The sequence below is a fragment of the Neltuma alba genome, unplaced genomic scaffold (assembly GCF_004799145.2).
Source record: "Neltuma alba isolate B1F8T4 unplaced genomic scaffold, ASM479914v2 tig00012329_pilon, whole genome shotgun sequence".
In the NCBI taxonomy this organism is placed as follows: Eukaryota; Viridiplantae; Streptophyta; class Magnoliopsida; order Fabales; family Fabaceae; genus Neltuma; species Neltuma alba.
In genome coordinates this window covers 1-25,509 of record NW_021636838.1, presented here as the reverse complement: position 1 = coordinate 25,509, position 25,509 = coordinate 1, and the positions used below count along the sequence as shown (strand labels likewise).

At 33.8% G+C, this 25,509-nt stretch overlaps 3 protein-coding genes and 1 pseudogene across 4 annotated transcripts; all 4 read right to left on the bottom strand.

Annotated features, from left to right (window-relative positions):
* Positions 1-6,418: 6,418 nt before the first annotated feature.
* On the bottom strand, positions 6,419-8,809 carry LOC114726062 (phosphoglycerate mutase-like protein 4). The gene is made up of 7 exons (XM_028912632.1): positions 8,757-8,809; positions 8,382-8,460; positions 7,903-7,953; positions 7,638-7,748; positions 7,144-7,266; positions 6,835-6,910; positions 6,419-6,711 (listed from the first exon to the last, which is right to left on the bottom strand). The coding sequence occupies exons 1-7, from the start codon at positions 8,780-8,782 to the stop codon at positions 6,494-6,496; spliced, it is 684 nt and encodes a 227-aa protein (XP_028768465.1). The 5' UTR covers positions 8,783-8,809; the 3' UTR covers positions 6,419-6,493.
* A 2,116-nt stretch (positions 8,810-10,925) lies between these two features.
* LOC114726061 (phosphoglycerate mutase-like protein 4) lies at positions 10,926-13,825 on the bottom strand. 2 transcript variants are annotated; one of them, XM_028912630.1, is made up of 7 exons: positions 13,705-13,823; positions 13,350-13,428; positions 12,745-12,795; positions 12,523-12,633; positions 11,888-12,010; positions 11,594-11,669; positions 10,926-11,367 (listed from the first exon to the last, which is right to left on the bottom strand). In XM_028912630.1, exons 1-7 carry the CDS (start codon positions 13,722-13,724, stop codon positions 11,147-11,149), a joined length of 681 nt encoding a protein of 226 aa, XP_028768463.1. In that variant the 5' UTR covers positions 13,725-13,823; the 3' UTR covers positions 10,926-11,146. The 2 variants fall into 2 exon arrangements, with proteins under 2 accessions (XP_028768463.1, XP_028768464.1); XM_028912631.1 differs by lacking the exon at positions 12,523-12,633 and having other exon boundaries at positions 13,705-13,825.
* Positions 13,826-15,639: 1,814 nt separating this feature from the next.
* LOC114726060 (peptidyl-prolyl cis-trans isomerase CYP40-like) lies at positions 15,640-19,216 on the bottom strand. Its single transcript, XM_028912628.1, has 9 exons — positions 18,912-19,216; positions 18,064-18,564; positions 17,796-17,883; positions 17,636-17,688; positions 16,891-16,992; positions 16,486-16,561; positions 16,218-16,255; positions 15,941-16,121; positions 15,640-15,804 (listed from the first exon to the last, which is right to left on the bottom strand). The coding sequence occupies exons 1-8, from the start codon at positions 19,080-19,082 to the stop codon at positions 16,068-16,070; spliced, it is 1,083 nt and encodes a 360-aa protein (XP_028768461.1). The 5' UTR covers positions 19,083-19,216; the 3' UTR covers positions 15,640-15,804; positions 15,941-16,067.
* Positions 19,217-20,433: 1,217 nt separating this feature from the next.
* LOC114726063 (peroxidase 10-like) lies at positions 20,434-21,856 on the bottom strand (annotated as a pseudogene).
* Positions 21,857-25,509: the final 3,653 nt, after the last annotated feature.

Genomic DNA, 25,509 nt, shown 5'->3' with positions numbered 1-25,509 from the left:
TAATCTACTTAAATTAGTTAAATAAATCTTATATTAAGAACGAGAACAGTATGTACTACCTCCGATCTTTAATATAAGATCCCGTTTAACTTTTATTTTGGTAAATATAAGACCCCAATCCATTTTGTCTCTCATATTCATGTATTTTTTTTCCAAAATAGTCCTTCTAATAATGATAGTTCTAGTCAATACACTTGATTAGCAAGGATATTCTAGGAGATTAAGGAAATAAGTTAAGTTACATATTTATTAATAATATTTATTAATAAATATTTATTAATAAATATGTGTAACTTAACTTATTTCCTTAATCTCCTAGAATATCCTTGCTAATCAAGTGTATTGACTAGAACTATCATTATTAGAAGGACTATTTTGGAAAAAAAATACATGAATATGAGAGACAAAATGGATTGGGTTCTTATAATTAGAATCAAACTAAAAGTCAAATGAGGTCTTATATTAAGAACCGGAGCTAGTATTTTGTTGACATAGATCTACTCACTGATAACAGTTATTAGTGTGAAAGAAAACACATGCGCTGACATGGAATCTACAAACACGGCTGCTAGACATTTCATTGTTGTGATCTAGTTTTACTTATCACTTTTAATTTTAAAATTTTGAATTTGGATTTGGGATGAATAGATTTCTTATTCTCTTGATAATCCATATCATCGTATTCGTCCTGTAAATGATGTTTAGGTTCGAAAACCAGGGAACGAATGCTTCATTCAGAAATAAATATTTTTTTTAAAGATTATGGAAGGTGTTAATTAATATTTTCCTTTAATATTTTTTATTGGTATGCCGTGAGAAATACATTTAGAGGAAGTAAATAAATGGTATGCCCAAAGAAGGATAAGTGGGCCACGTGAAGGGGTGGGAGGCTTCTATTTGGCCCCTTTCGAGTGGGAATTGTTGATGTCGTAATGACAAGGACGGTGCCTCCATTTTTGCCTTTTGATGCAAATGCAATCCCCACCATACTCCACTATTTCCATATATATTGAATTTCTATCTTATACTACATTCCATCCTTAATATAAAAATTAATTGATTAATTTAAATAGATTAAAAAAATTAATTAAATTAGTTATTTATAATAAATAGATGTTATATTTCCTAAAATATCATTACCAATTATGTGTACTAACTAAAGCTACTATTCTATGAAACATTTAACATGCACAATTAGTAAAAAAATTACTTTAAAAAAATGAATAAATATGAGAAACAAAGTAGATTGAGATTTTATATTTATGATCAAATTAGAACTCAAATTAGCTCTTATATTGAGTATAAATAGCTTTTTTTTTTTTTTTGCCAACATTTCTACCTTATATACTACACTCTATGTAAATATTATCCATGTGTACATACAAGACACAGATATATAAACTTAATTACCAAAGCTAGGACTATGTGACAAAAGTAATAAAGTAAGAGCGGGCTGGTATCTATTCCTACGATCATAAATATAAGAGTTGATTAAGATGTTATAAAATTATATATATTAACCCATTTTATTTCTAATATTTATAATTTTGTTAAACTAACTTGTGTAACTTATAAATTAATATATATATATATATGATATTTTTGAAAAATCAGATCACATTTGTTATAACTAAGCAATTTAACTTGTTTTTAAGAACGGGAGGTGTAATAATATCATTGAGGGAAGCTTCAAAGCTTGGACAGCTTCCTTGAAACTTCTGTGATTCTTGTCGTGTTAGTGTGATATTCTATGGATTGTTATGAATGGCAAACACAAGAATCCACTCTCTCATTGCACTAGCTACCACTGTCCATATTTCAAGATATAAATTTAAATATAAATATGAGAGAGGGAGAGAGAGGCAGGAATTAGTGGGAGAGTCCAATTTGGTTTGATTTGGTCCCTCCATAGGCATATATTGTTTTCTTTTATAATTGTGTCTTGTAAATAATTAATTTTCACTTTTATTATATTGTTGGGAAACTTCATCCCAATGGCCAGCCCAACACATAAAACCAGCCACGTTCATCTCTCATCAATTTTCTTGCCACCCACTCAACATGCCATCATCAATTCCCTTTCATTATTGATCTTCACCATCTCTGAGTTATTCAAGCTGTATGAACCCAGCAATGACATCAATAAAAGCAAAAACAATACTCCTCTGATCCTTAATATAACACCTATTTAACTAATTTGATTAGAATAAAAAAGTTAGGTAAATTAGTTGATTATAAGAAATATGACATGTTTTTCCTAAAACACTATGATCATTTTTCTTAATATCCTCCCTTCCTCTTTTACTTGATTATGCTTGAGGGAGTATCAATATGGATAATTTAGAAAAAACTGATAAATATGATAAATAGGTCTTATATTTAGGACTAAAATCAACTTAATAATTAGGTTTTATATTAAGAATCGGAAGAGTAATATATAAAACAGTTCAGCAGAAGATATAATTAAACTCTATTTCTTTCTTCTATTTTTGTATCACCCTAGTTTTTAAGTTTCTAGATCAATAATGTGCTTGTATTGTATGTTATATATTGTTTCGTTGACAATACATACCCAGTTTGTATCTTACATATAATTATTCTTGTTTACCATTTGAGCATGTCCTAAATAGTTTGCTTAATCATTAAGTGTGTGAGAATGTCATTATAAAATCACTGTTTCAACTAACTCTGATATTTCTTCTGCTCGAAATCGAACAGAGACATGTCACCCTTCTAATATATATTATTTAATTGCAACATATATATATATATATAATAAAATCCTAGCCATCATGATTATGTTATATTCTCAGCACTTGATTTCTCATTTTGACTTGTGCATTCTAATGATGATAGATGGATGCTGATAATGACTCTCAGAAAAAGACTTCTGCACTGCTACGCTTATTTTGGCGCCAAACGAGAAAAGGCAAATACACACTCCTCGTACTACTACTGACTACCTTAATTAATTAGTTTAATTTTCTGGTCAACCGACATAATTATAATTATATATATGTATATAGTTGAAGTATTCCATGTTTTGTTTATTAATTGCTGGTATTTTCATATGATGATGACACATGCCAGTGCTACATGAAAAATACTAGTAATTATTTTTGCTTTTTGTTTATTGTTCTTAAATAATACGATTGACTTCCAAAAGTCAGAAATCTATAGGGATTCATGGAAATGAAGGGGGATGTGGGCGTGGGGAGATTAGAAAGAATAATAATGAAGCATAATATAGAGAGAATGAAGATGTTGTTGGTAATGATGGGGGAGAGATGCAACTGAAAGAGAAAAGGTTTAATGGAAGTCAAAGAGGGAGAGAGGTTGAAGAAGAAGAAGAAGAACAAGAAGGAAAAGAAGGAGGTGGTGGTTGTTCAGGGCATTGATGGCCACCTCTGAATTTTATAACAGGCATCCCCACTTTTGTGACGCGCATGCTTATAGCCTCCCCACAAACTCAACTCCAAAAAACAAAAATAAAATACTCCTAAATGGAGAAGATTTTATTTGTTGTCATTTATAAATTAAATTTTTATTCATCTATTTTACTCCCATTGGTTGTAGATAAATAATTTTACATCATATAAAATAAATACATGAAAAGAATTTTATCTTATAAAATGTAAAAACGTTTATTTTAAAATGACTAAAAAGCTCCTTCATCCGATATCATTTACAAGTCACCTCCAATTTCTATTGGAACCAAAAAGAGGTATTAAATTTCATTTACTACGTGTAAAAATTATTTTATTCTATTTTCCGACATCAACATCAAATAAAAATAAAAGAAAAAAATTATAATAAATAATGAATATGGTGCATGTCTTTTTGTTGAATAAGCTTATTTCTTCATCAAACTTAAAAGGAAAAAAATAGCGAGAGGCTAACGAGTTTTCATCAAGAAAAAGTGTTCCAATTAAAGTAAGTTCCATTTGAAGCTTCCCCAGACATGAAGTTACGAGTCTCTATCAATAATTTAATAATGGACAGCAATAAAAAGAGGAAGAAAGGAAAACTTATTTTCATTTGCCCAAAAAAGGAGGCAGCCACCACAGTGCCCTACTTTTCTTGCTTGGCACGTTAGGTACAGAAAGGGGAAGGAACGGATCTTTGAAACAAAAAGAATGAGAAAATGCTCTGTCCGTTGGCTGCGGCGGATGAGAAAGGGAAAGCGCCTTCCCTTCCCTTCGCTTCACACTTCACAGCCTTCGAGTCTTTCTGGGCCTCATCCTCACGTCCCATCACTTGTTCCTCCAAAAACAAAAATCAAACATGCTACATGCCCATTCCCTTCCAAAATACCATGGCTCTTTAGTTAGATATTTTGTACCAACAAGTCTTAGTCCAAGTAAAAAGGATTTAGACACCTTAAATATTATCTTCTGGGTTTGATTTTTGAGGCGGTGTGTATAGAACAAATACTGTTTGGAGAAGTCCCCGTTACGACGCCTAATAGTATCCCGAGAAATTAATCTCTCACCGTTTAGGTGGGAGGATACTCTGAGCAACAAAAAAAAATTGGTGGTTACTAAAATCTGAAAATAATACTCCTCCGGTCCTTAATATAAGACCCATTTAAATAATTTGATTAGATTAAGGAAGTTAGGTAAGTTAGTTAATTATAAGAAAAGTGACACATTTTTCCTAAAACACCATAAACATCTTTTATAATACCTCCTCTCCCTCTTCTACTTGATTATACTTGAGGGAGTATTCATAGGGGTAATTAAGAGAAAATTGATAAATATGAAAAATGGGTCTTATATTTAGGACCAAAACCAACTTAAGAATTGGGTCTTATATTAAGGACCAGAGGAGTATTACCTCCTAATCCTATCCCAAATATATTTAGCTAAGTTGTATTAGTAACATGTATAATTTATTGCATCTAAGTGAAAGTTATATGTATTTAGTTCTTTAATTTTATACATAATTTTAATTTAGTTTTTGTTATAAAATATCTTTTTATAGTTTTTTTAACTCTAACACTGATAATTTAAAAAAATAGTTTTTAACTAATTATTATTTTAAAAAAATTAAATTTAGGATGTCAACATTTGTGATGGGTTTTTTTAACATTTAAAAATTTAAAATTTTAATACCAATATTTTTTTAAAATAAAATTAACCGTGCTGGGCATAATGATTAAAAAAGGCATGTCACAAAATTAAGAGATAAATATAAAATTCTATGTGAAGCTAAAAGATCAAATTTACACTTTTACTGCTGGTAAAAAAAAAAATTTACACTTTTACATTAATAATATGCACAATTAACAACCGGTGGCAAAAGGTATTCATTCACATCAATGGGGGGCCCCTTTCCTATCTGGTCCACGCTGCATTTAAATTGTCAGGCTTTGACTTAAATATTTTGAATTATATCATTTACTATATCTGTTTAACTTTTTACACCATAGAAAATAATAAATACTTAACAACAACCTTGAAGGCGTCCAAATTTGAAATGGCTAGCTTATATATAATTTTTTTTTAATACAGTTCGGATATTTTCAATTTCAAATTTTAAATGATCAGGAGCTATGTTTGGAAACTGATTTTGAGGTCCCCAAAGCAGGATCCCAAACATGCACCATTTTTTTAAAAAAAAAAATCAACCTACCTATATAGAAATAATTCTCCTCTAATTTACCTATCACTAATATTAAACTTCCCATTAACACCTAACACAGTTTGCCTTCATCAACAGAGTAAATATGATGCAATTATAGCTTCTTCTTTTCTTTTGTTGGAGTTGCACTAACTCGCAGGGAGCTTTTTTTTCCCCCCTCCAAAAGAAAGATCAATTATGTTAGTAAAAACAAAATGATTAAAATACAAGTGAAGGTTTACTAACCAATTATAGAAAAGATGGTACTGTCAAAATCAGACTATTCTTAGGCCTTCGCAATATAGAACACAGACACTGAAACATATAGCAGATTAAATATGATCCAATAGAGAAATAGTCTTTGCTAAGCTGTTGCTTCCTAATTGGCATGAAACCATCCACTAGCATCAACTACTAATGCTGTCTCAGGCAAACAGTTTATAGAATACAAGACTCAAACATACAAATCTTAGCCCTCAAGGAAAACTAAAATCAACCATGCTCTGTTGTTGTAAGGTTCAACTTAAAGCAGCCCCTCTGAAAGAAACTTAATTAATGATCTCAACAGCTCATGCAGAGTTGGTGGCCCTGAATCAATAAGTCCTATTTAAACGTCACATTTAATTTTACAGGTACTTTTCGACGTTCATCAATCAGGCTAAGGAAAACCCACAATACTACTCATGGCATTCATCAACATAGTAAAGTAGAATATACATAATAGGATAACTGGTAAAGAAACTTCATAAGTGTTTAGCATCATTCAAGGTCACAATACTGTACATTCTAGTAAAGTAGACAATGACACCCTTTCCCTCTCCTTCCTCCATAACCAGTATTATTTATTTGGAGAACATCGTATGTATACAGCCTAACCAGAAGTGCTGTCGCCCCCAAAACCCGACTGCAGAAATCCTGTTTGGTTCAGATGGCTAACATCACCCCAAGTTTTTATAACCCACTTGTCTTTATACAAGTGAAAGACACTGACAGACGTGTTGGGTAAGCTCCCAGGGGGCAGGTCTGTGTTGACCCGCATGTAGAGTGATCTGATGACACCTCCATGAGTAACAACTGCTACCCGTTCCCCTGCAAATGATTGCTTGTTATGCCCACATTGTCTGAAAGAAATCTCGGGCACACCAAGGCAAGTAAATTGCATGTCAAATAATTTGAGAACAAGCCATGAGCTAGATAATTTGAGGTACCTACCCAAATGCTTCTTGCCTATTCTCTGCAATGCAGATGTGCAGCGTTTGGAAAGTTGATCAACGCTTTCTCCACCACCCTGAAAATTGCGACGTATGCATTAATTGATGCACGTACATGCAACATTAAAGGCGTTCATAATATTAATAATATAGTGGCAACGCAAAACACTAACCAATCGAATTAGTGTAAGAATTGAATGATAAACATCACCAGCTCAAAGGAAACGTCTCTATTGACGTGCAGGAATGAATATGGATTCCTGTTTTAATCTGAAATAAGGGGCAATGATTTGGGTTCTATAGCACTTACTGGTATTCCTTGACCACAATCCTTAGCCTTGCAAGCTGCGGGATTAATCTTTGATGCTTCATGACGGGGAATGCCTTGAAGATCCCCAAGGTGTCTTTCCCTTAGGTCAGGGTCCTTGACAACCTGGAGTAAGAAAATATAACCACCGTTATACTATATTTGAATTCGACAACGCAAATGGAGAAGGTAAAGCGATATAACACACACGAGGGAGAATGATGTGCATCCGCCATTGAACTTAAGATCAGGACATCTTATAGTTGCCAATTAAAGTATTTTTTCAGTATCTACGTGATAATTACCACAAAACAGGAAGATTCTTCAAGCATAGGCCGGGTCATAATAAATGGTTACCACTGTGAGAATACAGATATACAGAATGAGCTCAATGACTGAGCACTAAGCACGGTTTACAGAGGAAATCAAGACCCAACTAATATTCTAGGATAGAAAATTTAATGAAATGAAACATGAAGGTCAATCTGGGTTCAAACCTCTAGCCCGCCGCATTTGGTTGCAATTATCTGTGCAGTCTCATAAGCTCGTTGCAAGTCAGAAGAATATACAACAGAGACCTTCAGTTCCTTAGATAGTCTTTCGGCCACCTCCATCCAAAATATTGACATTCGTCATTAATGCATAAATAGATTCCAAAAAAGAAAGATAAGCAAAGAAAAGAAAGAAAGAAAGAAAGAAAGAAAGCATCAGGAACACATGGTTTGTATGTAGAAAAGAAATCGAGCAACAAAAGCAACTTACTGCAGTTGCTTGCGCTCTTCCAACTTCATTTAACTCAACATCAAGATGTCCCTGACAACACACATATCATGAGCTTATATGAAAGTTGAGCTTAATTAAAGTAAGGAAACTCAAAAAGTACTATCAATAAGAAATAATGGACAAGAAAGGCATAAACAGGGAAAGAAGCAGCGGAGCTTCTTGTCATGATTACGTTAAGCTTTCAGTGTGATTATGGGGTAGCTAAGCTCATGCTTTTGCAAAAAGATAAGAATAGTATCTTCCCGCACGAAGATCATTTGAAACGTGGATGATTCGTGCCACTTTCACTTGAAAAGCCTTTACTAAAATAAGCAAATCATATTGGTGAGGCTACATGCACGGATCAAATATAATAGCAGAAATGAGTTCAACCGACAATTTGATCGCTGTGAAACTGATATCAAATATCATCACTGTTTATACTCAATCACGTCAAACTTTACCCCCAAGAAAAGTACCTGCAGTCTTCCATCAGCGTTCCACGCTGTTTCACCGTGACGTATCACAACGACCTCAGCATAATCCGGATGGTCAGAGCTTTAGCCAGCAAGCAGAGATTGACATTAGGAGAAAGAAGAAAGGAAATATTAAAGGGAAGAAAATTTCACCTTAAAAGTATACTTAAAAAGAAATGTTAAATTATAATTTGCAGCAGACCAGAATGAAGAGAACTTGCAGATACCAGAAAAGATACAATTGAGAATGTTCAAGAGAATCGAAGGGGAAAGAAAAGCAAAGAAATTAATAATGCAGATAGGTGTACGTTGATAATTTCATATTCATAAGCTGGGAGACCGCGAAGTAAAAGCTTGAGAAGAGAGAAGAGGAAAGACCTAGGACTGGGACCGGGATCCGCCATGGAAGAATCAGCAAGCAAGAGCGCGACGCGGGAGAGAGCAAGGGTCAAGAAGCGTGCACCAAAAGAATCAAGTGATGAACAACAGAGCAATAACTGAATGTAAGAAATAATCATTCAGTTTATTATTTATAAGTGTTTCGTTCCCGACGTCGCGGCCTAATAACCAATCTTGATTTCTTGGTGCCAAAGAATGTATATAAACTATAAAGTACTTTTTGAAATCTTTGAAGTGAGAGAAAAATAAATTTACAGGATCTATTTCAAATAATAATAATATACTCCTCCGATCCTTATTATAAGACCCAATTTGACTTTTTATTTGGTCCTAATTATAAGACCCAATCCATTTTGTCTCTTATATTTATGCATTTTTTTCCAAGATAATCCTTCTAATAATGATAGTTTTAGCCAATATACTTAATTAGCAAGGATATTTTAGGAATGACAACACTTATTTATTATAAATAACCAACTTAACTTACTTCCTTAATCTCATCAAATAAGTCAATTGGGTCTTATAATTAGGACCGAAGGAGTACTATGGAAGAATAATATTTTTTAAGTTAGATTTCTTATTCGTTGGGAAAAAAAGAAGTATTAATTTTCAATTTAATAATTTTAGCGTGATTAAATAATTGGCAACTACATAGATATAATTTTATATCTTATAAAAAACATAAAAATGTAATTTAAAAAAAAATTATTAGAAGTCATTTGGTAATGTTAATAAATACTCATCCAGTCCTAAATATAAGACCCATTTTATAGTGTAATTTATATAGTCAGTAAATCAATGTCATTATTATTGTTTTAGACCCGAAATCAATGCCTCGGAAATTAATCTATCATGCTTCAAATATGGAACATTTACTTCACATTTTGGGAGAGTTCGTGATTATGTTACTCAATATGAAACTGGTCAGTTGGAACACTCAAATATTAGTTAAACCGCCAGGAATGGTTGGTTAGGAGAAAGCCCTTTATTAGAATTAGAAATCTTCTAATGACGAAAGCTTTTTCTCCATCGATTGGCATATAATCACATGGAAAAACGAGAAAATAGTCCTAGCACACCTTTTTGGAACAGATTAGGAGGCAGCGTACGCATGGGGAGAACTAAATGATTCATTTGGAAGAGCTATGATGCTAGTTAAACAGCGAAGAATTGATGGAAACCTTCTAATTATGGTCAAAACTCCTTAATCAAACTGGCATATAATTTTAACACACTTGTTTAGAATAAGAAAATTAAAGCACATACGCAATAGTCTCTTCAATGGAGAGTCATGCGGAAATTGAAAGGAAAGACGCGACATAATCAGTCAAACAGACATGTGAACTGGAGGATAAAAATGATTTTGATATTTTATTTGACAACTTTCTTTTACTAAAAAATTTTGGTAATTTTTTTAAAAATACGTACATATACAATTCCAACATTCATGAAATAGGATAAAAAGAACATAAAGGATGGAGCATTGCAATATATCCTGGGAGACTTATGTTAAATTCTTCATTGAGATTGTGCTTTTTCTGGAGTATTATAGAAAGTTACATGAAAAGTTTGGAGTGAGAAAGATGTAATGAAACCAAACCATGGTTTGGAGAATAGCTTCTGGAGAATAGATTCTGAAAAAAATAAATTTTGGGAAGAATAGATTTTGTGAAAAAATGATTTTGAGAAATGTGAGTTTTTGGATAGTTGTTATTAGAAGTACTTTTTATATATACAAATTGACATAAATTAATATGATAATTATAGAAAAAATATATTTTATGATATATTTTAATTTGAAGGAATAAACTTGTTAATAATATATTTTTTATTAACATATATTAATAATATATAAGATAATATAATTAATAAATAATTAATATGTATATATATTTATAAGATATAAGATTAAATATATTTATAAAAATATGTTTATAAAAAAAACAACAAGATACATATCCTATAGGCTCTCACACTCTCTCTCTTTTCTTCCAAAAGTAAAAAATTTCTGCTTTTCTCAAAACCATGGTTTTGATTTTTTTAAGGGTGTTTGGCTAACATTTTTCCCAAACCATGGTTTGGGTCCCAAAACCATGGTTTGGGGTGCTTGCCAAACACACCCTTAATATGAAATCAATTATGATAACATCTACTCGAACTTCACAGCATGAACTATTCATCAACATAGTTAAGTAGAATAAAAAGGAAAATCTTCTACACACACACGCACCCATCACAGATTGTAAAAATGATCCCCAGCGTCATTGAAATTCATAATACTGTGCCTTAAAACAAAATAGGTTGTGAAATGTATTATTTGGAGAACATCTTATGCATATTGCTTCAATGAATAAGTCAAGCGATACAGCCTAACCAGAAGTTCTGTCACCCCCAAAACCCGATTGCAGAAATCCTGTTTGGCTCAGATGGCTAACATCTCCCCAAGTTTTTATAATCCACTTGTCTTCATACAAGTGAAAGACATTGACAGACGTGTTGAGTATCATCCCACAACGCTTGTTTTTGTTATTGGCTCGCTTGTAAAGTGATCTAATGACACCTCCGTGAGTAACAACCACTACACGCTTCCCTGCAAATGATGCAGATAATTTCACATAATTATTTACGTGTCAAAAGACTTTGAAAATGGATTCATTAACATAGCATTATCAGCTGTCACGAACTGCTTGTTACGTCCACATTGTCTAACAGAAATCCAGGGTCCACAAGAAGGGCAAGTAAGTTGCATGTCAAAGCAAATTTGCCCTGGCTATCCTCTCACGAGCATGAAGGATAATTTTACCAAGGTAGCCTACCTAAATACTTCATGCCTATCCTCTGCAATGCAGATGTGCAGCGTTTGGAAAGTTGATCAAGACTTTCTCCCCCACCCTGAATATTGTGACATATGCATTAATCTCCGGTACGTGCAAAAAAGGCAATCACAGTATTGATAATATAGTGGCAAGGCACAAGACTAACTAATCAAGATTAGTGCAGCAACTGAATCACAAACACGATCAGCTCAAAGCAACTGTCCATTGGCTTGTGTGAATTCCTCTTTATATTTTAAACAAGGGGTATAATAATTTGTCTTCTGCCACACTTACTGGTATTTCTTGACCTCGATCCATAGCTCTGTAAGCTGTGGGATTAGTCTTTGCTGCTTCACGACGGGAAATACCTTGAAGATCCCCTAGGTGTCTTTCCCTTAGGTCAGGGTCTTTGACGACCTGGTGTTTAAGGTAGGAGATACAAAGAGGAATACGTATAGTTATATTTAAATTCAACACTGCAGAGGAAGATGGGGAAGTGATATAACACATGCACATGGCAGAATGATATGGGGAGCCATTGAACTTAAAATTAAGACATATCTTAGTTGCAATTTAAAATATTTAAACTTTGTCAATGATCTTGTAAGTTAATGGCATGAAAGTTCCCCTCTAAGTGAGAGGTTGGGGATTCGATCCCGTTTATAATTTCAGACTGTTAGTGGCTATCCTTCTAATTAAAAAAATAAGCTTTTCATTATTATGTCATAACTTCCACAAAACAGTAAGGTTCTTCCCGCATAGTCCGGCTAATAATAAATAGCAAGACCGTGAGAATACGAATATATCAAATGAACTGAATGACTGTGAGCACTAAGCATAGTCTGCAATGGAAATCAAGACTGAACTATTATTCTAGGGCACAAAATATAGTGAAATGAAACGTGAAGAATGTTAGTCCGGGTTCAAACCTCTAGCCCTCCACATTTGGTTGCAATCATCTGTGCTGTCTCATAAGCTCGTTGCAAGTCAGAAGAATATACAACAGAGACCTTGGGTTCCCTAGTTAGTCTTTCAGCCACCTCCACCCAAAATATTGGCATTAGTCGTTGAGGCATAAATAGACTTTGGAAAAAAAAAAAAAAACGGAGAGTCTGTAAAGAGAGTAAAGTTGTGCAACAAAAGCAACTTACTGAAGCTGCTTGCGCTCTTCCAACTTCATTTAACTCAACATCCAGATGTCCCTGATCACATACATGTATGAGCTTATATGAAGGGGGCTATCAATATAGGAAAGAATGGCCAAGAAAGCTATAAAGAGAGGCGAATGCACGGAAGGTAGAAAATACCACAAAAGGGAAAGAAGTAAATATGGTAAGCTATGAATAACAGTTGCCGTCTTGCCGATAACAAAGTGATTGCGATTATAGGGTAGCAAAGCACATGCTTTTGCAAACAGATAAGAAGATTTAAGAAATCATTGACATCCATAAAGGCCAAAGAGACCTACAGGGGTGGCTTATGCCACTTTCGCTTTAAAAGCATCTATTAAGATAAGCTTATCATATTTGGTTAGACCTACAGCGGGTGGCTTATGCCACTTTCGCTTTAAAAGCATCTATTAAGATAAGCTTATCATAGTGGTTAGAGACATGTGTGCATCAAATACAACAGCAGAAATAAGCCCAACCTACAATTTGATTTGCTGTGAAAACTTTTATAATTCATCTATAATTGGTATCAAATATCATCACTGTTTTACTTAATCACGTCAGACTCCACCCGCCGAGAAAAGTACCTGAATTCTTCCATCAGCGTTCCATGCTGTTTCACCATGACGTATTACAACGATCTCAGCATAATCCGGATGATCAAAGCTATAACCAGCATCGCCATATTAATTAGAATGAGACTAGAGAAAGAAGAAAGATATGGAAGGGAAGCAAATTTCAAAATAAAATTGTACTAGAAAATTGTAAAATTATAATTTGCAGCAGACGAGAACAAAGAAAACTTGAGTTAACAGAAAAGAAAATACAATTCAAGGGCATCACACCATGAAAATGTTGAAGAGAATCGCAGGGGGAAGAAAAAGCAAAGAAATAAAGAATGCTCAAAGACGGAAAAGGTTAAGGGGAGAAAGGAGGACAGACCTAGAAAAGGGATCCGCCATGGAAAGAATCCTCAAGGGAGGGAGAGAGCGGGGCGCGAAAGTCAAGAAGCGTACTTAGCTTAGAGCGCCAAAAGCTTTAACCACGTAAATGGTGAACAGAGCAACAATCGAGTGTAAGGGGTGTTTGGCCCAAACCATAGTTTGGAAAGAAATTTGCCAAACACCCTATTAAATATCTCAAACCATGGTTTTGGAGAAACCATGGTTTTACCCCCCAAAACCATGGTTTCGGATAAAGCCACTTTTTCGTATTTGGTATTCTCAAAACTGCGGTTTCAGAAGCATTTTTTCGTAAAATGAGATAACCTTCTCCACATATTTACTTCGTAATCCGTAAAAGCACTTCTGAAACCATGATTTGGTTTTTATCCAAACACTTAGGGAATAATATGGTTTCAAAAATGCTTTTACGGTTTACAAAGTAAATATATGGAGGAGTTTGTCTCGTTTTGCGAAAAAGTGTTTCTGAAACCATGGTTTGGAGTATTCTCCAGAAGCTATTCTCCAAACCATGGTTTGGCTTCATCCAAACACCTTAGGGTGTTTGGATAAACTCAAACCATGGTTTCGCGAATAGTTTCTGAAGAATAGCTTTTTGAAAAAATAGATTCTATGAATAGATTTTGGAAGAATAGATTTTGAAAAAAAATGATTTTAATAAAGTGAGAATATTTGGATAATTGTTATCAAAATCTTTTTTTGTATACAAATTACTAAAAAGGACATAAACTAATATGATAATTAGATAAATGATAGATTTTAATTTATATTGTTTGAAATAATAAATTTGTAAATAATAAATTATATATGAAAAAATATAATTAATATTATCTCCGGTCCTTAGTATAAGAGCTAACTGGGTATTCCATTTGATTTTGAATATAAGATATCAATCTATCTTGTCTCATACATTTATCCATTTTTTTCAAAGTAGTCCTCATGTTAGTTTGCACATGTTAAATGTTACATCAAATAATAATCCTAATGCACATCGTTAATATGTGTTTTGGAAAATGCAACACATATTTATTATAAATAAATAATTTAACTAATTTTCTTAATATTTACAAATTAGTTTTCTAACTCTTATGTTAAGGATCAAAAGTAGTAATTGATATGTGTATATATATTTATATCTCAAATCATGGTTTTATACTTTCAAAAGGAAAAAAAAATCCACTTTATGAAAAACTATGGTTTCCAAATGAAAAGTGATTTTGGAAAAAATTATAGTGTTTGGTTGTTTTTATATAAACCATAGTTTCAAATTAAAAAGTGATTTTGAAAAAATATATAGTGTTTGGATGTTTTTTCTTCAAACCATAGTTTTCTCTTTAAAATCATGGTTTGAAAAAAAACCCAAAAACCCAAACCATGGTTTCAAATTAAAAACCACGCCGCAAATGACCTTACAGCCTCACCCATGAATGACTTGCCGCAAAAGCCGGTGGCTTTCAACAATGTTCCGAAAGTTTTCCCTCACTAGGTTATCAGAAATCTTTTTAGGCGCAAATAATGATATTAACTGGCAACATTTTTAACAATAAAAGACAACACTAATGCGATTTTAAGTTTTTAGATTAAATTTGTACCCTCAAAAGCTTCTAAGTGCTCAGGGACTCTGAACAAAAATTTTCACAGCAAATTTCTCCCTAGGCCAACGATCTACACACATATTGTGAGCTTTTTTTTTTTTTTGTGTGGGGGGGGGGGGTTTCTTTAAGTTTTCATAGGGTCCTTATTTTGATGGTTGGTTTCTCTCGATGCTTATCAAGGGAGTTTCAATGGAGGAGATCCAAATCCTTGATGTAATGAGTTGTGTTCTTTTATATTTTGTTTTTGAAAATTGTTGTCACCAAACGGCCGCAAGAGCCTTGACACTCAATCAACACCGGAGGCAAAAGCAATATCGAAATTTCAGGAACAAGCGCTCTGAAATTTTAGCATATATTTGTCTCCTCATTACATGAACCAGCATTCAAGTTACAGACAGCGGATCACCTCGTACTAATTTTTAACAAACTCAACACCAAAAACAGAATCCATGAAAGTTGGGCTTGGCTGATTTGCTGTCTGATACCTGAGATGGGAACACATTCCATCAGAAAATATACGAGGCACATCAAGCCATCAAGGCATGCAAGTTCGAATCCTAAGCAAAGAAAATTGACAGAAGCGAAACATTATCCCATCAATAGTACTAATTAACACTATACCTGATGATTTAAAAGACTATTTAGGCCCGCAAAGGAAAATGAGAAAATTTTGATCAGGTGATCTGACAGCCATCCCCATGTTGTTTTACGCAATACCGCAGCAGCAGGGGCCACAACTCCAAGGACTCTATGCGAACATTCTGGAATAAGCTCTTTTCTCTTGGTAACGTCTAACAGCAATCTGTAACCGAAGTAAACATTAAACCGATGTCAGTAAGCTGAAATTGTATCGAACAAGAATAAACAGTAAAGGAAATCAAAAAATATAATGACTGACCTTTTTCCTTGCAGCTGCAAGCTCTTTCTTAATTCCTCCTGAAGAACAGAGAAGGGGTCGAAGTCAAATTTACCAGACATACCACAGACGTGGTTCGTGTTGCAACATTTAAATATCCAAGAGTCATGGTCTACCGATTTGTTTAACCACTATCTGTTTACTTTGCTTTATGATATAATGCTGCTTATAAAACTCAACTCTATATATAAAACCTACACAACCCTCAACAGATAAAATAATATGAAGAACTCAAACAACCACCGCCTACCATCATTCGGCTCCAGCTCTAATGCTTTTTTTAAGCTTTCAACAGCAGCATCCAGGTCATTTAATTCCATGCATGCCTGAAAAGTACAAATGACAAATTCCAGGTCATTAATGAGACTGGTTCAGCAGAGAATCCAGGAATTATGAACTTGACAATTACTTGGCTGTATAAGATGTTCAACAATTCATAAAAAGCACAAAAATTTGAGAGAGAGAGAGAGAGAGACTCCAGGCTCTGAACCTACTGGTGTAGGAAGGTCATACTACAAATCGAAGTCAGCATAATCCACGAAAAAAGTGGAGCAAGAGAGTAAAACAGGTCACACATAGATTACACAAATTATTAGTCAGTATCGTGTAATTTCATCATCATCATCATCAACTATCCACATCGGAAGAGATCAACCTGGCCTTTGCGGAACAGGGCCTTTGCGTTATCTCCATCATGCAATGCAAAATCTGAATCCAGCAATGCTCCTTTTGGATCGCCTAATTTCAAGTTACAAGCCTATAAAATTAAACCACAGGACATAAGTCTTCAGTTAAAGTGAGATACAAAGGAAAATAAGAAAAATCAAAATGTTACATAAATTACAGCCACAAATTAAATTTAAAGCTTCCATGCTGATTCTGGGTGGGCAAGTAATTAAGAGAGCCTTCCATGATTACACCCATATTATAACTTCTCGCATTATTCTTTACAGATTGTTTTTGAGCAGAATGCTTACATGTCATAAATGAAACAATCATTCACAAAGCTATGGCTAACATAGAGAAAACATATCAAAGACAAGAAAACAAGGATACCATCAAGATTTGCAGTTCATTTTATTTCTAATGCTTTGGTACTTTTTGCATACAATTTTTTTACGTTTTATTTGCTCCTAGGAAGGAAATGAAGATGGACATTCCATTGCACATTTGCAATCTTTCATCTTTCAAGATGCTAAAATTTCAATATACTGGGCCCAACCGGACAAATACTTGGTCATAACATAGCTCAAGCTGTTAATTCACTTCTTGCTTTACAATGCACTCCAGGGGACCAGGAATATTTTCAAAAAGTAAAAATATTATTTTGTAATTAAAAGGGTCTCAATAAATAATGATAGAGGTATGATCCAGTCACAGTTTTACAAGATGGTACTTACAGAACTGTTGGTAAAAATTTGAGATTTTGTCTTCCTTAAAGCAGTGCTCTTCTCTGGGAATTCAGAAATAAAAGATCTGTGAGATACTAACAGAGCTAAATAGCACTCAGCATATAATTCAGCACAGAACAAGTAGCATATGCCAAAGTATCAGGTTGACCTTCATCAATGTCGTCCTTTTCCCAGCAGACATCCAAATAGCGCAAAGCTTTGCGATACTTGCGAAGAGCAGACTTAAAATCTTGCTTCTGCATGTTGAAAATGATATAGCAACACTTGATTATTAAACGAAAGACAGCCTCTGCATCTTCCAATTCTTACGAATAAATATAATGATTTAAGACTAGAACTGTAAGGAAAGGAACAGGAAGGGAAATCGTGAGGACAAATCGAAGAATATCATGCAGAGACAGGTGACAACATTGTACCTTGTACAGTTCATTCCCCAGACTTTTGATAGAATCAACAGCCTCGATCCACCAAGAAATTTCATCTGGCTTCACACTTAGGTCAGCTGGCCAATCAGGATAAGTATCGCCATCTTTAAAGAAGTTTATGGTTCCATCATCATCCCCTTCAGGTATTTCCCCACAATCAGCAACGATGACATCTCGGGTGGGACAGTCACCTTCCCCAGTGGTAACATGCTCGATAGAACGCACAACACCCATTCCTTTTATCACCTTTCCGAACACCACGTGCTTTCCATCCAAATGAGGAGTCCGAGTGGTGGTAATGAAAAATTGTGATCCATTGGTGTTGGGACCCGCATTAGCCATAGACAGCATCCCTTTCCTCTCATGTTTCAACTCAAAATTCTCATCCTCGAATTTCAAGCCATAAATGGATTCTCCTCCAGTGCCATCGCCAGCTGAGATATCTCCGCCTTGCACCATGAAACCTTTAATGACACGATGAAAACGGACTCCCTACAGTGAATATTCAAAAGCCGAATCAAGAATATAGAACTTTGAAGTCTTGACTAAAGAATGAAGAATAAAGCACCAACATGCCTTCTCTAGTGGAGAGGTAGAGTAAACTAAACAAGTACGAAATTTACACACTAAACGAAATGCAGTTCACAACATTCTTGAATAGAAAATTCGCAAGTTGAGCGAAACCAAAATAGACGCCAGAAAGGCCTGATGGTTGTATCAAAGTGTCTAAAAAAATAAAAATTGCAAACAAATTTATTTGCCCTCAATGAGAAGGCGGAAGAGAAGATGAGAGAAAGACGGGAAAAAATACAACAAAAGCAAAGTGTGAGAGAAAAGACCTTGTAATGCAGGGGAACATCGGTGTTGGGACCGACACCCTTCTCACCAGTACAAAGAGCCCTGAAATTCTCGGCAGTCTTGGGGACGACGTCTTTGAAGAGCTCGACCACAATCCTACCCTCTAACTCTCCTCCAATGCTTATGTCCAGATAGCATCTTGGGTTCACCATTTTCCTTTGATCACTTCTCTTTCACTGATGAATATGAAGGAAGTATGAACACTGCGAACCCTAACCCCACTTCTTAGTTTGAACGTCTTTCCCTTTCACCTTTCTATGCGTGCCGCGACGACTAGGGTCATGTGCTACTTCTACTCTGCGCTCACAGCTCCGCCATTTAATCCCGCCCTTTTTGTTTTATTCCTTTGTTTTATTCTTGTTATTAAAGGGAGAGAGAAATTTGCTTTTTAAGATATATTATTCTCAATTTTAAAAAAAAGATATATTTTTTATGATTTTTTTGGCCAACGTATTATCATGATTTATTAATTCTGTGATTTTATTATTATTTTATATTTTTTTATCTAAGAACGAGCATTTTAATGCTTGTTTTTAAATTTTAAAATTCATTTAATTTAGAAAAATTGGAGATAAATGCCACATTGAAAATTTAATTGGCAAATAGGATCTAAAAACTTTTGTAACTTAACTTCTATTTTGTAACTTAACTTCCTTTGTATACAACTTATTTTCCTTTTTGTGTAATAATTTTTTGTGTGCAAATAAAATTCTCTTATGTGCATGCTATTTCTCTATGTGCAAACTATTTCTTATATCCAAATAGTTTTATGCAAAACATCCTTTTTGTATGCAATTTATCTTCTTTTGTGCGCAACTAATCTTCTCTTATACAATCAATCATACTAGAGACCATTTGCTAATTAAATTTGTAATGAGAAATTTATCCTCTATTTTTCTTTAATTTTTGTCTAACAAAACCAAATTGTTTAGTAGAGAAGTTACGAGAATTAAGTCAATAAAAATTACGTAAAACTATTTTATGAAAGCATATCAATTGAATATCTAACATTGAAATAATAAACATCTGTATAATTTTTATTCCTCAAAATTAAATACACTAATTCAAGGTAAAAACAAAGTATACTAATTTAATTTTAAAAAATTATTCAACAATTCTAAATAAAAAATTTTAATATAAATAAGTTTGTTGAATTTCACTTACTACTAAGAGTGCTTTACAAGTGGTCCTAACTTCTAGGGGATTTGAGTATGATTTGCATAATAGGCGAAAAGACCCTCTTTACTCATTGTATCATTTTCTTCATGTAAATAGTATAGTTTATTGTAATTTTGTATTTTATTTTTATTGATTATTGACATTGATACTTGTGATAATATTGATAGCCAAAAATTTACCTTTCAAGCATAGAAAGCTTTACTTCTAAGAAAGTACTTATAAGAGCAACTTCCACAACATAACTTGTAAGATTTCACTCCAATAGAACTCGAATGAGTTCACATTCTGATTCATTGTCACGAGCAGTCAACTCCTAAGGTCATACAGACTTATAGCATCATGTCACGAGCAGATGCTAGCTAATTCACTACCCTACAGTTCTTCCTGACCTCACCTTCTTGCCCAGTGAGAACACCTATGCGTCCCATCTTCTCCATGGACACTGCAAAGTCCCTTAAGAACAGAAAAGGATACTTGCTATAATTGAGAACTAAAGAAGCTGTTCTGTTGTCACCCAGAAGAGCCTGATCCGACTGAAGCAATCCTGAATTGTTCACTAGGTTTCTATAGTACATGTTATCAAATCTGTTCGTGGTCACTGGATCCAAAGGAGCCAACTTGGTGTCAGAATCATCCTGGTCAGGGCATAGTTTCTGCAGAGTTTGAAGAAGTGAAGAATCCAGTGCGGATCAGATTTGCCTTTGCTTCCAAAGTTGAACAGCCTTGACTTGAAGGTAAAACACTGAGCAAAACCAAAGGTGTGTGCACCTGCAAGATCCATAAAAAGGGTGAATGTTTATACAGAATGTATATGTTTGTTTCTAAAGGGTTGTTTGCAAATGGCCATAGATGAGTCACACTTTCACTTTCACACTTACTATAATATCAAGTTTGGAGAGGTAAAGTAATGGAAGAATCAAACCTGAGAGGGTGGCTACATCATTAATATCAAGTCCCTTAGTGATGAACTTGTCAATGATGTTTTGAAGGGGCTCAAAAGGTGATGGCAAATTATTAGCCTCAGTCTTGTTTGCTGTTGTGCCATCTCTGCGACCAAGAGGCACAGGCCAAAATGGACCTCCACTCTGAGAAATTTAAAGCAGGGATATGAATATGTATATGATGTACTGTATCTAAATTAGAAAGGGAGCTAATTCATTTTCACAGTATATATATCAGATATTTCTTACAAGGTAAACAGCTTCTCTGGCGGCTAGAGTAACTATATCAGCACATGACACTGTGGATGGGCATGCCTTCTCTAAAGCAGACTTGATTGTGTCAATTACTTCAAATCCTCTTAATGAATTTTTATTAGGAAGGGCATTCTTTTCACCCGTGAACGTGCTGGTATCATCAAGAAGCACAGAACCATCACATCCCTGTACCAGAAAAACAAAAAAGCTGTGTTTTTTAAAGGTGACAACTTATCATAAAAGTGACTAAAGAAAAAGAGTTTTTTTGTTTTATGAGGCAACTTATTTACATTGACGAAGCAATCATGGAAATGAAGACGCAAGAGAGAAGCTGCAATTCTGGATTCATTGGAAATGGCTGACCAGACATTGTATCGAACAACACCAGTTAGGTTTGGACAAGTAGAATCATAGAACATGTAATTAAGCTGACAGAAGACAAGAGGACTAAGGAGCACAAGGCAGCACAAGAAAAGAGAAGAATGCTTGTAAATGGCACACTCCATGAGTGAAATCCAGGAGAGTTTTCTCTAATAACTGAATTACAAGTGCTGTGAGACAATAAGTTGCAAAGTGGAAGCAATTTATAGAAGAAAAAGCAGCTTCTGCAAAGTGTAGTTTAATGCAGAGTGGGGGAGCCACTATGTAAGTCTCAAGCACTTGAGTTCGGCACAGGTCCACATTTACTTTGATAATGGGGAGAAAGAAGTATCTAAGTCCACTCTCACCTCATGCACAACTGATCTTAGTGGGAAGATGATGTATTGCATCATATCTCTCTTGTTAAGAAACTGTTACAAGGCTAAATATTACATCCCAAGTTGACTTTGGCTGCTCAATATGAAGAATATATTGCGTTCTAAGTTAAAACTTTTGTTACCTGAAGTAATATACCTCTTCTTATTATTTCTCCCACTAATTCGGTTATCTATGACATTGTTAAGGATTCAACTGGCACTAAATATGTGTGTGACAATAAATACTTTTTTTAGTTTTAAATATAAAACTTATTTTATAATGTAATTTACGGGATATATTAATATTAATTAAAAGTAATCCATAAGTAAGAAATACATTTTTTTTCCCAAATACGCCTTTATTTATATTAAAAAAGGCATGTAAGAAAGATAAATAGTAAAAAAGATGAAAGAGAATGTGAGGAAAAAAGATTATACAATTAATTAGGAATAAAATTAATAAAAATGCATTTAATATTCAAACAATTCCAAATTATATATTATAAAAATGACTGGACTAATTCAAAAATTATAAAAATGACATGAGTGAGTACCATTTTGAAGCTTCATTGTTAATGTTAACTAATGACTATACAGGTTAGACCACGTGATCCATCTCCATTAATCTATTCAACTTATCAATTAAAAACAATTACTTTACTGGCAAGTGCAATGAATCTCAAGGTAGTGTTTATCAATAAATTACTTTACTGTTTATGCTTGACCTGCTGAAATGGTAAAGCATTAGCGAGTTCTGATGGGGCAGAACAAGTGGATTTTTGAATGCATATAGCGAACTATATATATATATATATATATATATATATATATATATCTCGAAAGTGCATGGCATTTGAATATACATATTCTGTGAATCTGTGCCTCTGTGGTGGAATATGTGTGTACAATCATTATAGAAGATAGCAAAACTTATCTTGTTGTAGGAAAAGTCATAGAACAGATAATAAGTCTATTTGGAATAGCTTATAAATAACTTATAAGTAGCTTTTTAATAATAATTTATCGAATACAAAGTAAGTATATAAGAAGAGTTTTGTCTAGGTTTATATAAACGTGCTTATAGAGAATTTCTTAAAACCCTTCAAAAGAGCAAACAAAGCACGAGGAGAAGGAGGTGGAAGGAGCTGTACTGGATTACACTACGAGAATTAGTTGGCCACGGCTCCTCTGAAACTAATGAAGCTCTATCCTATCCTTTGTTATTGCTTTTTTGGCATATTCATAGCATATCAAGTTTATTCCTTTCATGGGGTTCTTGTGATGGCCAGGAATTCCGATTGTGTTTGTTTCGGGAATGAGACACTGAGCTGATAATACAGTCAATTTCTAAAAATTTATCAGCAACATCATTCCAATAATTATCGTTATTATATTCTTTATTATCCCCTTTTCATCTTTCAATCCAAATCGCACGGTCCTTCACAAGGAGTAATTTCGTCGTCCGACATGGGAAAGAGACTCAAGCCTGCCCTTTAAACATTACATGTCAAACCTCACTGAAATTCCAAATCTTCGAAACAGACAGCTTGGATAAACTCAAGCCCAGCAGGTAATAAAAGGATCAAGAATTTAAAATAGCAGTGAGAGAGAGAGAGAGAAGAAGAAGAAGAAGAGAGACAGAGATTCTTCAAAATTCTCGAAAGTACTCTAAAAGCATAACCTTTTTCCCTTGCTAAATTCCCATAATACATGCAATAATTACAAAAGGAGGCGTCCCCAGCCCTGTTTTCTGGGTCTGTCCCGTGAATCCATAATAATCCCATTGAAGAGTTCAACAGAAGTTACAGAACAAGTAATCGAGGCAGCCTCCTGTGCAATCATAGCAGCAAGAACAACTACATCTCCAGAAAATCAGAAAACTCAATCAGATATAAACAAACAATAACTCTATGCAGTCCCAACAAGGGAAAAAATGAAATTGATCTGAGAGAAGAGAAATTACCACTCATTGACGGCCTTGTCCTGGGGATCATCATTCCCAGCTTGGAAGTCTTTGCTGGAAACTTCAAAAGACTGGGTTGGAGGGGTTCCATGGCTAGCTTCCCTTTTTGTCTTCACTATCACAGCAGAAATTCGTGAAGCGAAGGTATGAATGAAATGAAATGGAAGTGAAAGCGAAAGGGAGAGATATAGGAGGAAATTAGGAATGCACGTGAAACCACATTCTACAGGGGTCGGCTCTCTGTCAAAAACGTTTTCTTTTTACGGGAAACGTCAAGAAGGAAGGAAGCGTTTTAGGTATATTTGGTTGATTTGGTTGATTCTTTAGGAAGAAAAAATTAATGTTGTTTTAATGACTTCGATTTGACCAAATGATGATTCCCTAATTAGCTTTGGTTGAATAAGAGGCAACACAACTGGAGTTTTTCCCTCGTTATTATTGTTTCAATAAATTAAAAAGTTAATATAATCTTTGATTCCTCAAACTTTAAATTATGGATTAGGTCACTCACTCGGGTAAAATAATTCAAATTTTTATTTGATTATAAGAGATAACATTTTAAATAAAAAAAAATTTGAGGGACTAAAACCAAAATAAGAACAAAATTAAAGGATCAAAGTTTATATTAACCCTAAATTAAATAAATAAATAATTTTCCCCAATTGAAAACAAAAAAATTCAACTTTCGTGCTTCTGCTGACGATTATTCCTACACGGCTAATGGAATCTCCACATCGACCGACTTTGTCTTATGAGCAAGTAGAAGCGATAATTTATTACTACCAAATATAATTCTTTCAAAAATAGATAAAGAGAGAATCAACCTGAATATTTCTCCCATACTTTTTCCTTGCCAAATATATTCAAGTGTCTGTTGAGAAAAAAGAAAAAGACGGCTGATTCATATAAGAATCACCGTGAAAACAGCGGAATTTGCTTCATTTCTCCATTTAGGTTTTTTCTACTTTCTCTCTATTGAACACTTTTGAACAGTTTAAATTTAATATTTACAAATTATTTTTTTTGAAATTTTTTACTGTGGTTTTGAATTATTTAACAGTTCTGATTTATTTATTATAATTTTATATTTTAATAATAATTTTTGTCAAAATTTGAACGGTTCAAGATTTTGATCTAACTACTGAATGTGCAGTGCACTGCAGCGCAGAATGGTTAACACAAGCTTAATTTCAGAGAGGACTCTCTCCACTTTTGCCTCTACATTCCTCCTCCCAGATTAAATTTTCACGGTCTTTTTTCTAACGTTTGTTTATATATTAATCTCTGTAGATTATTCATTTAACACTAAACACATTAAGCTACTAAATCACCAACAAAATAAATTTAAAACCGTAAAATTTATATTATATGGTGGTATTAATATATTGCTATGGACAAAGCACGCCCCGACCTAAAGTAATTTAATATGATAAATGTATATGTAACCTCTTCTCAAGCTAATTTTTTTCAGAATAATAATAATATAATAATAATAATAATAATA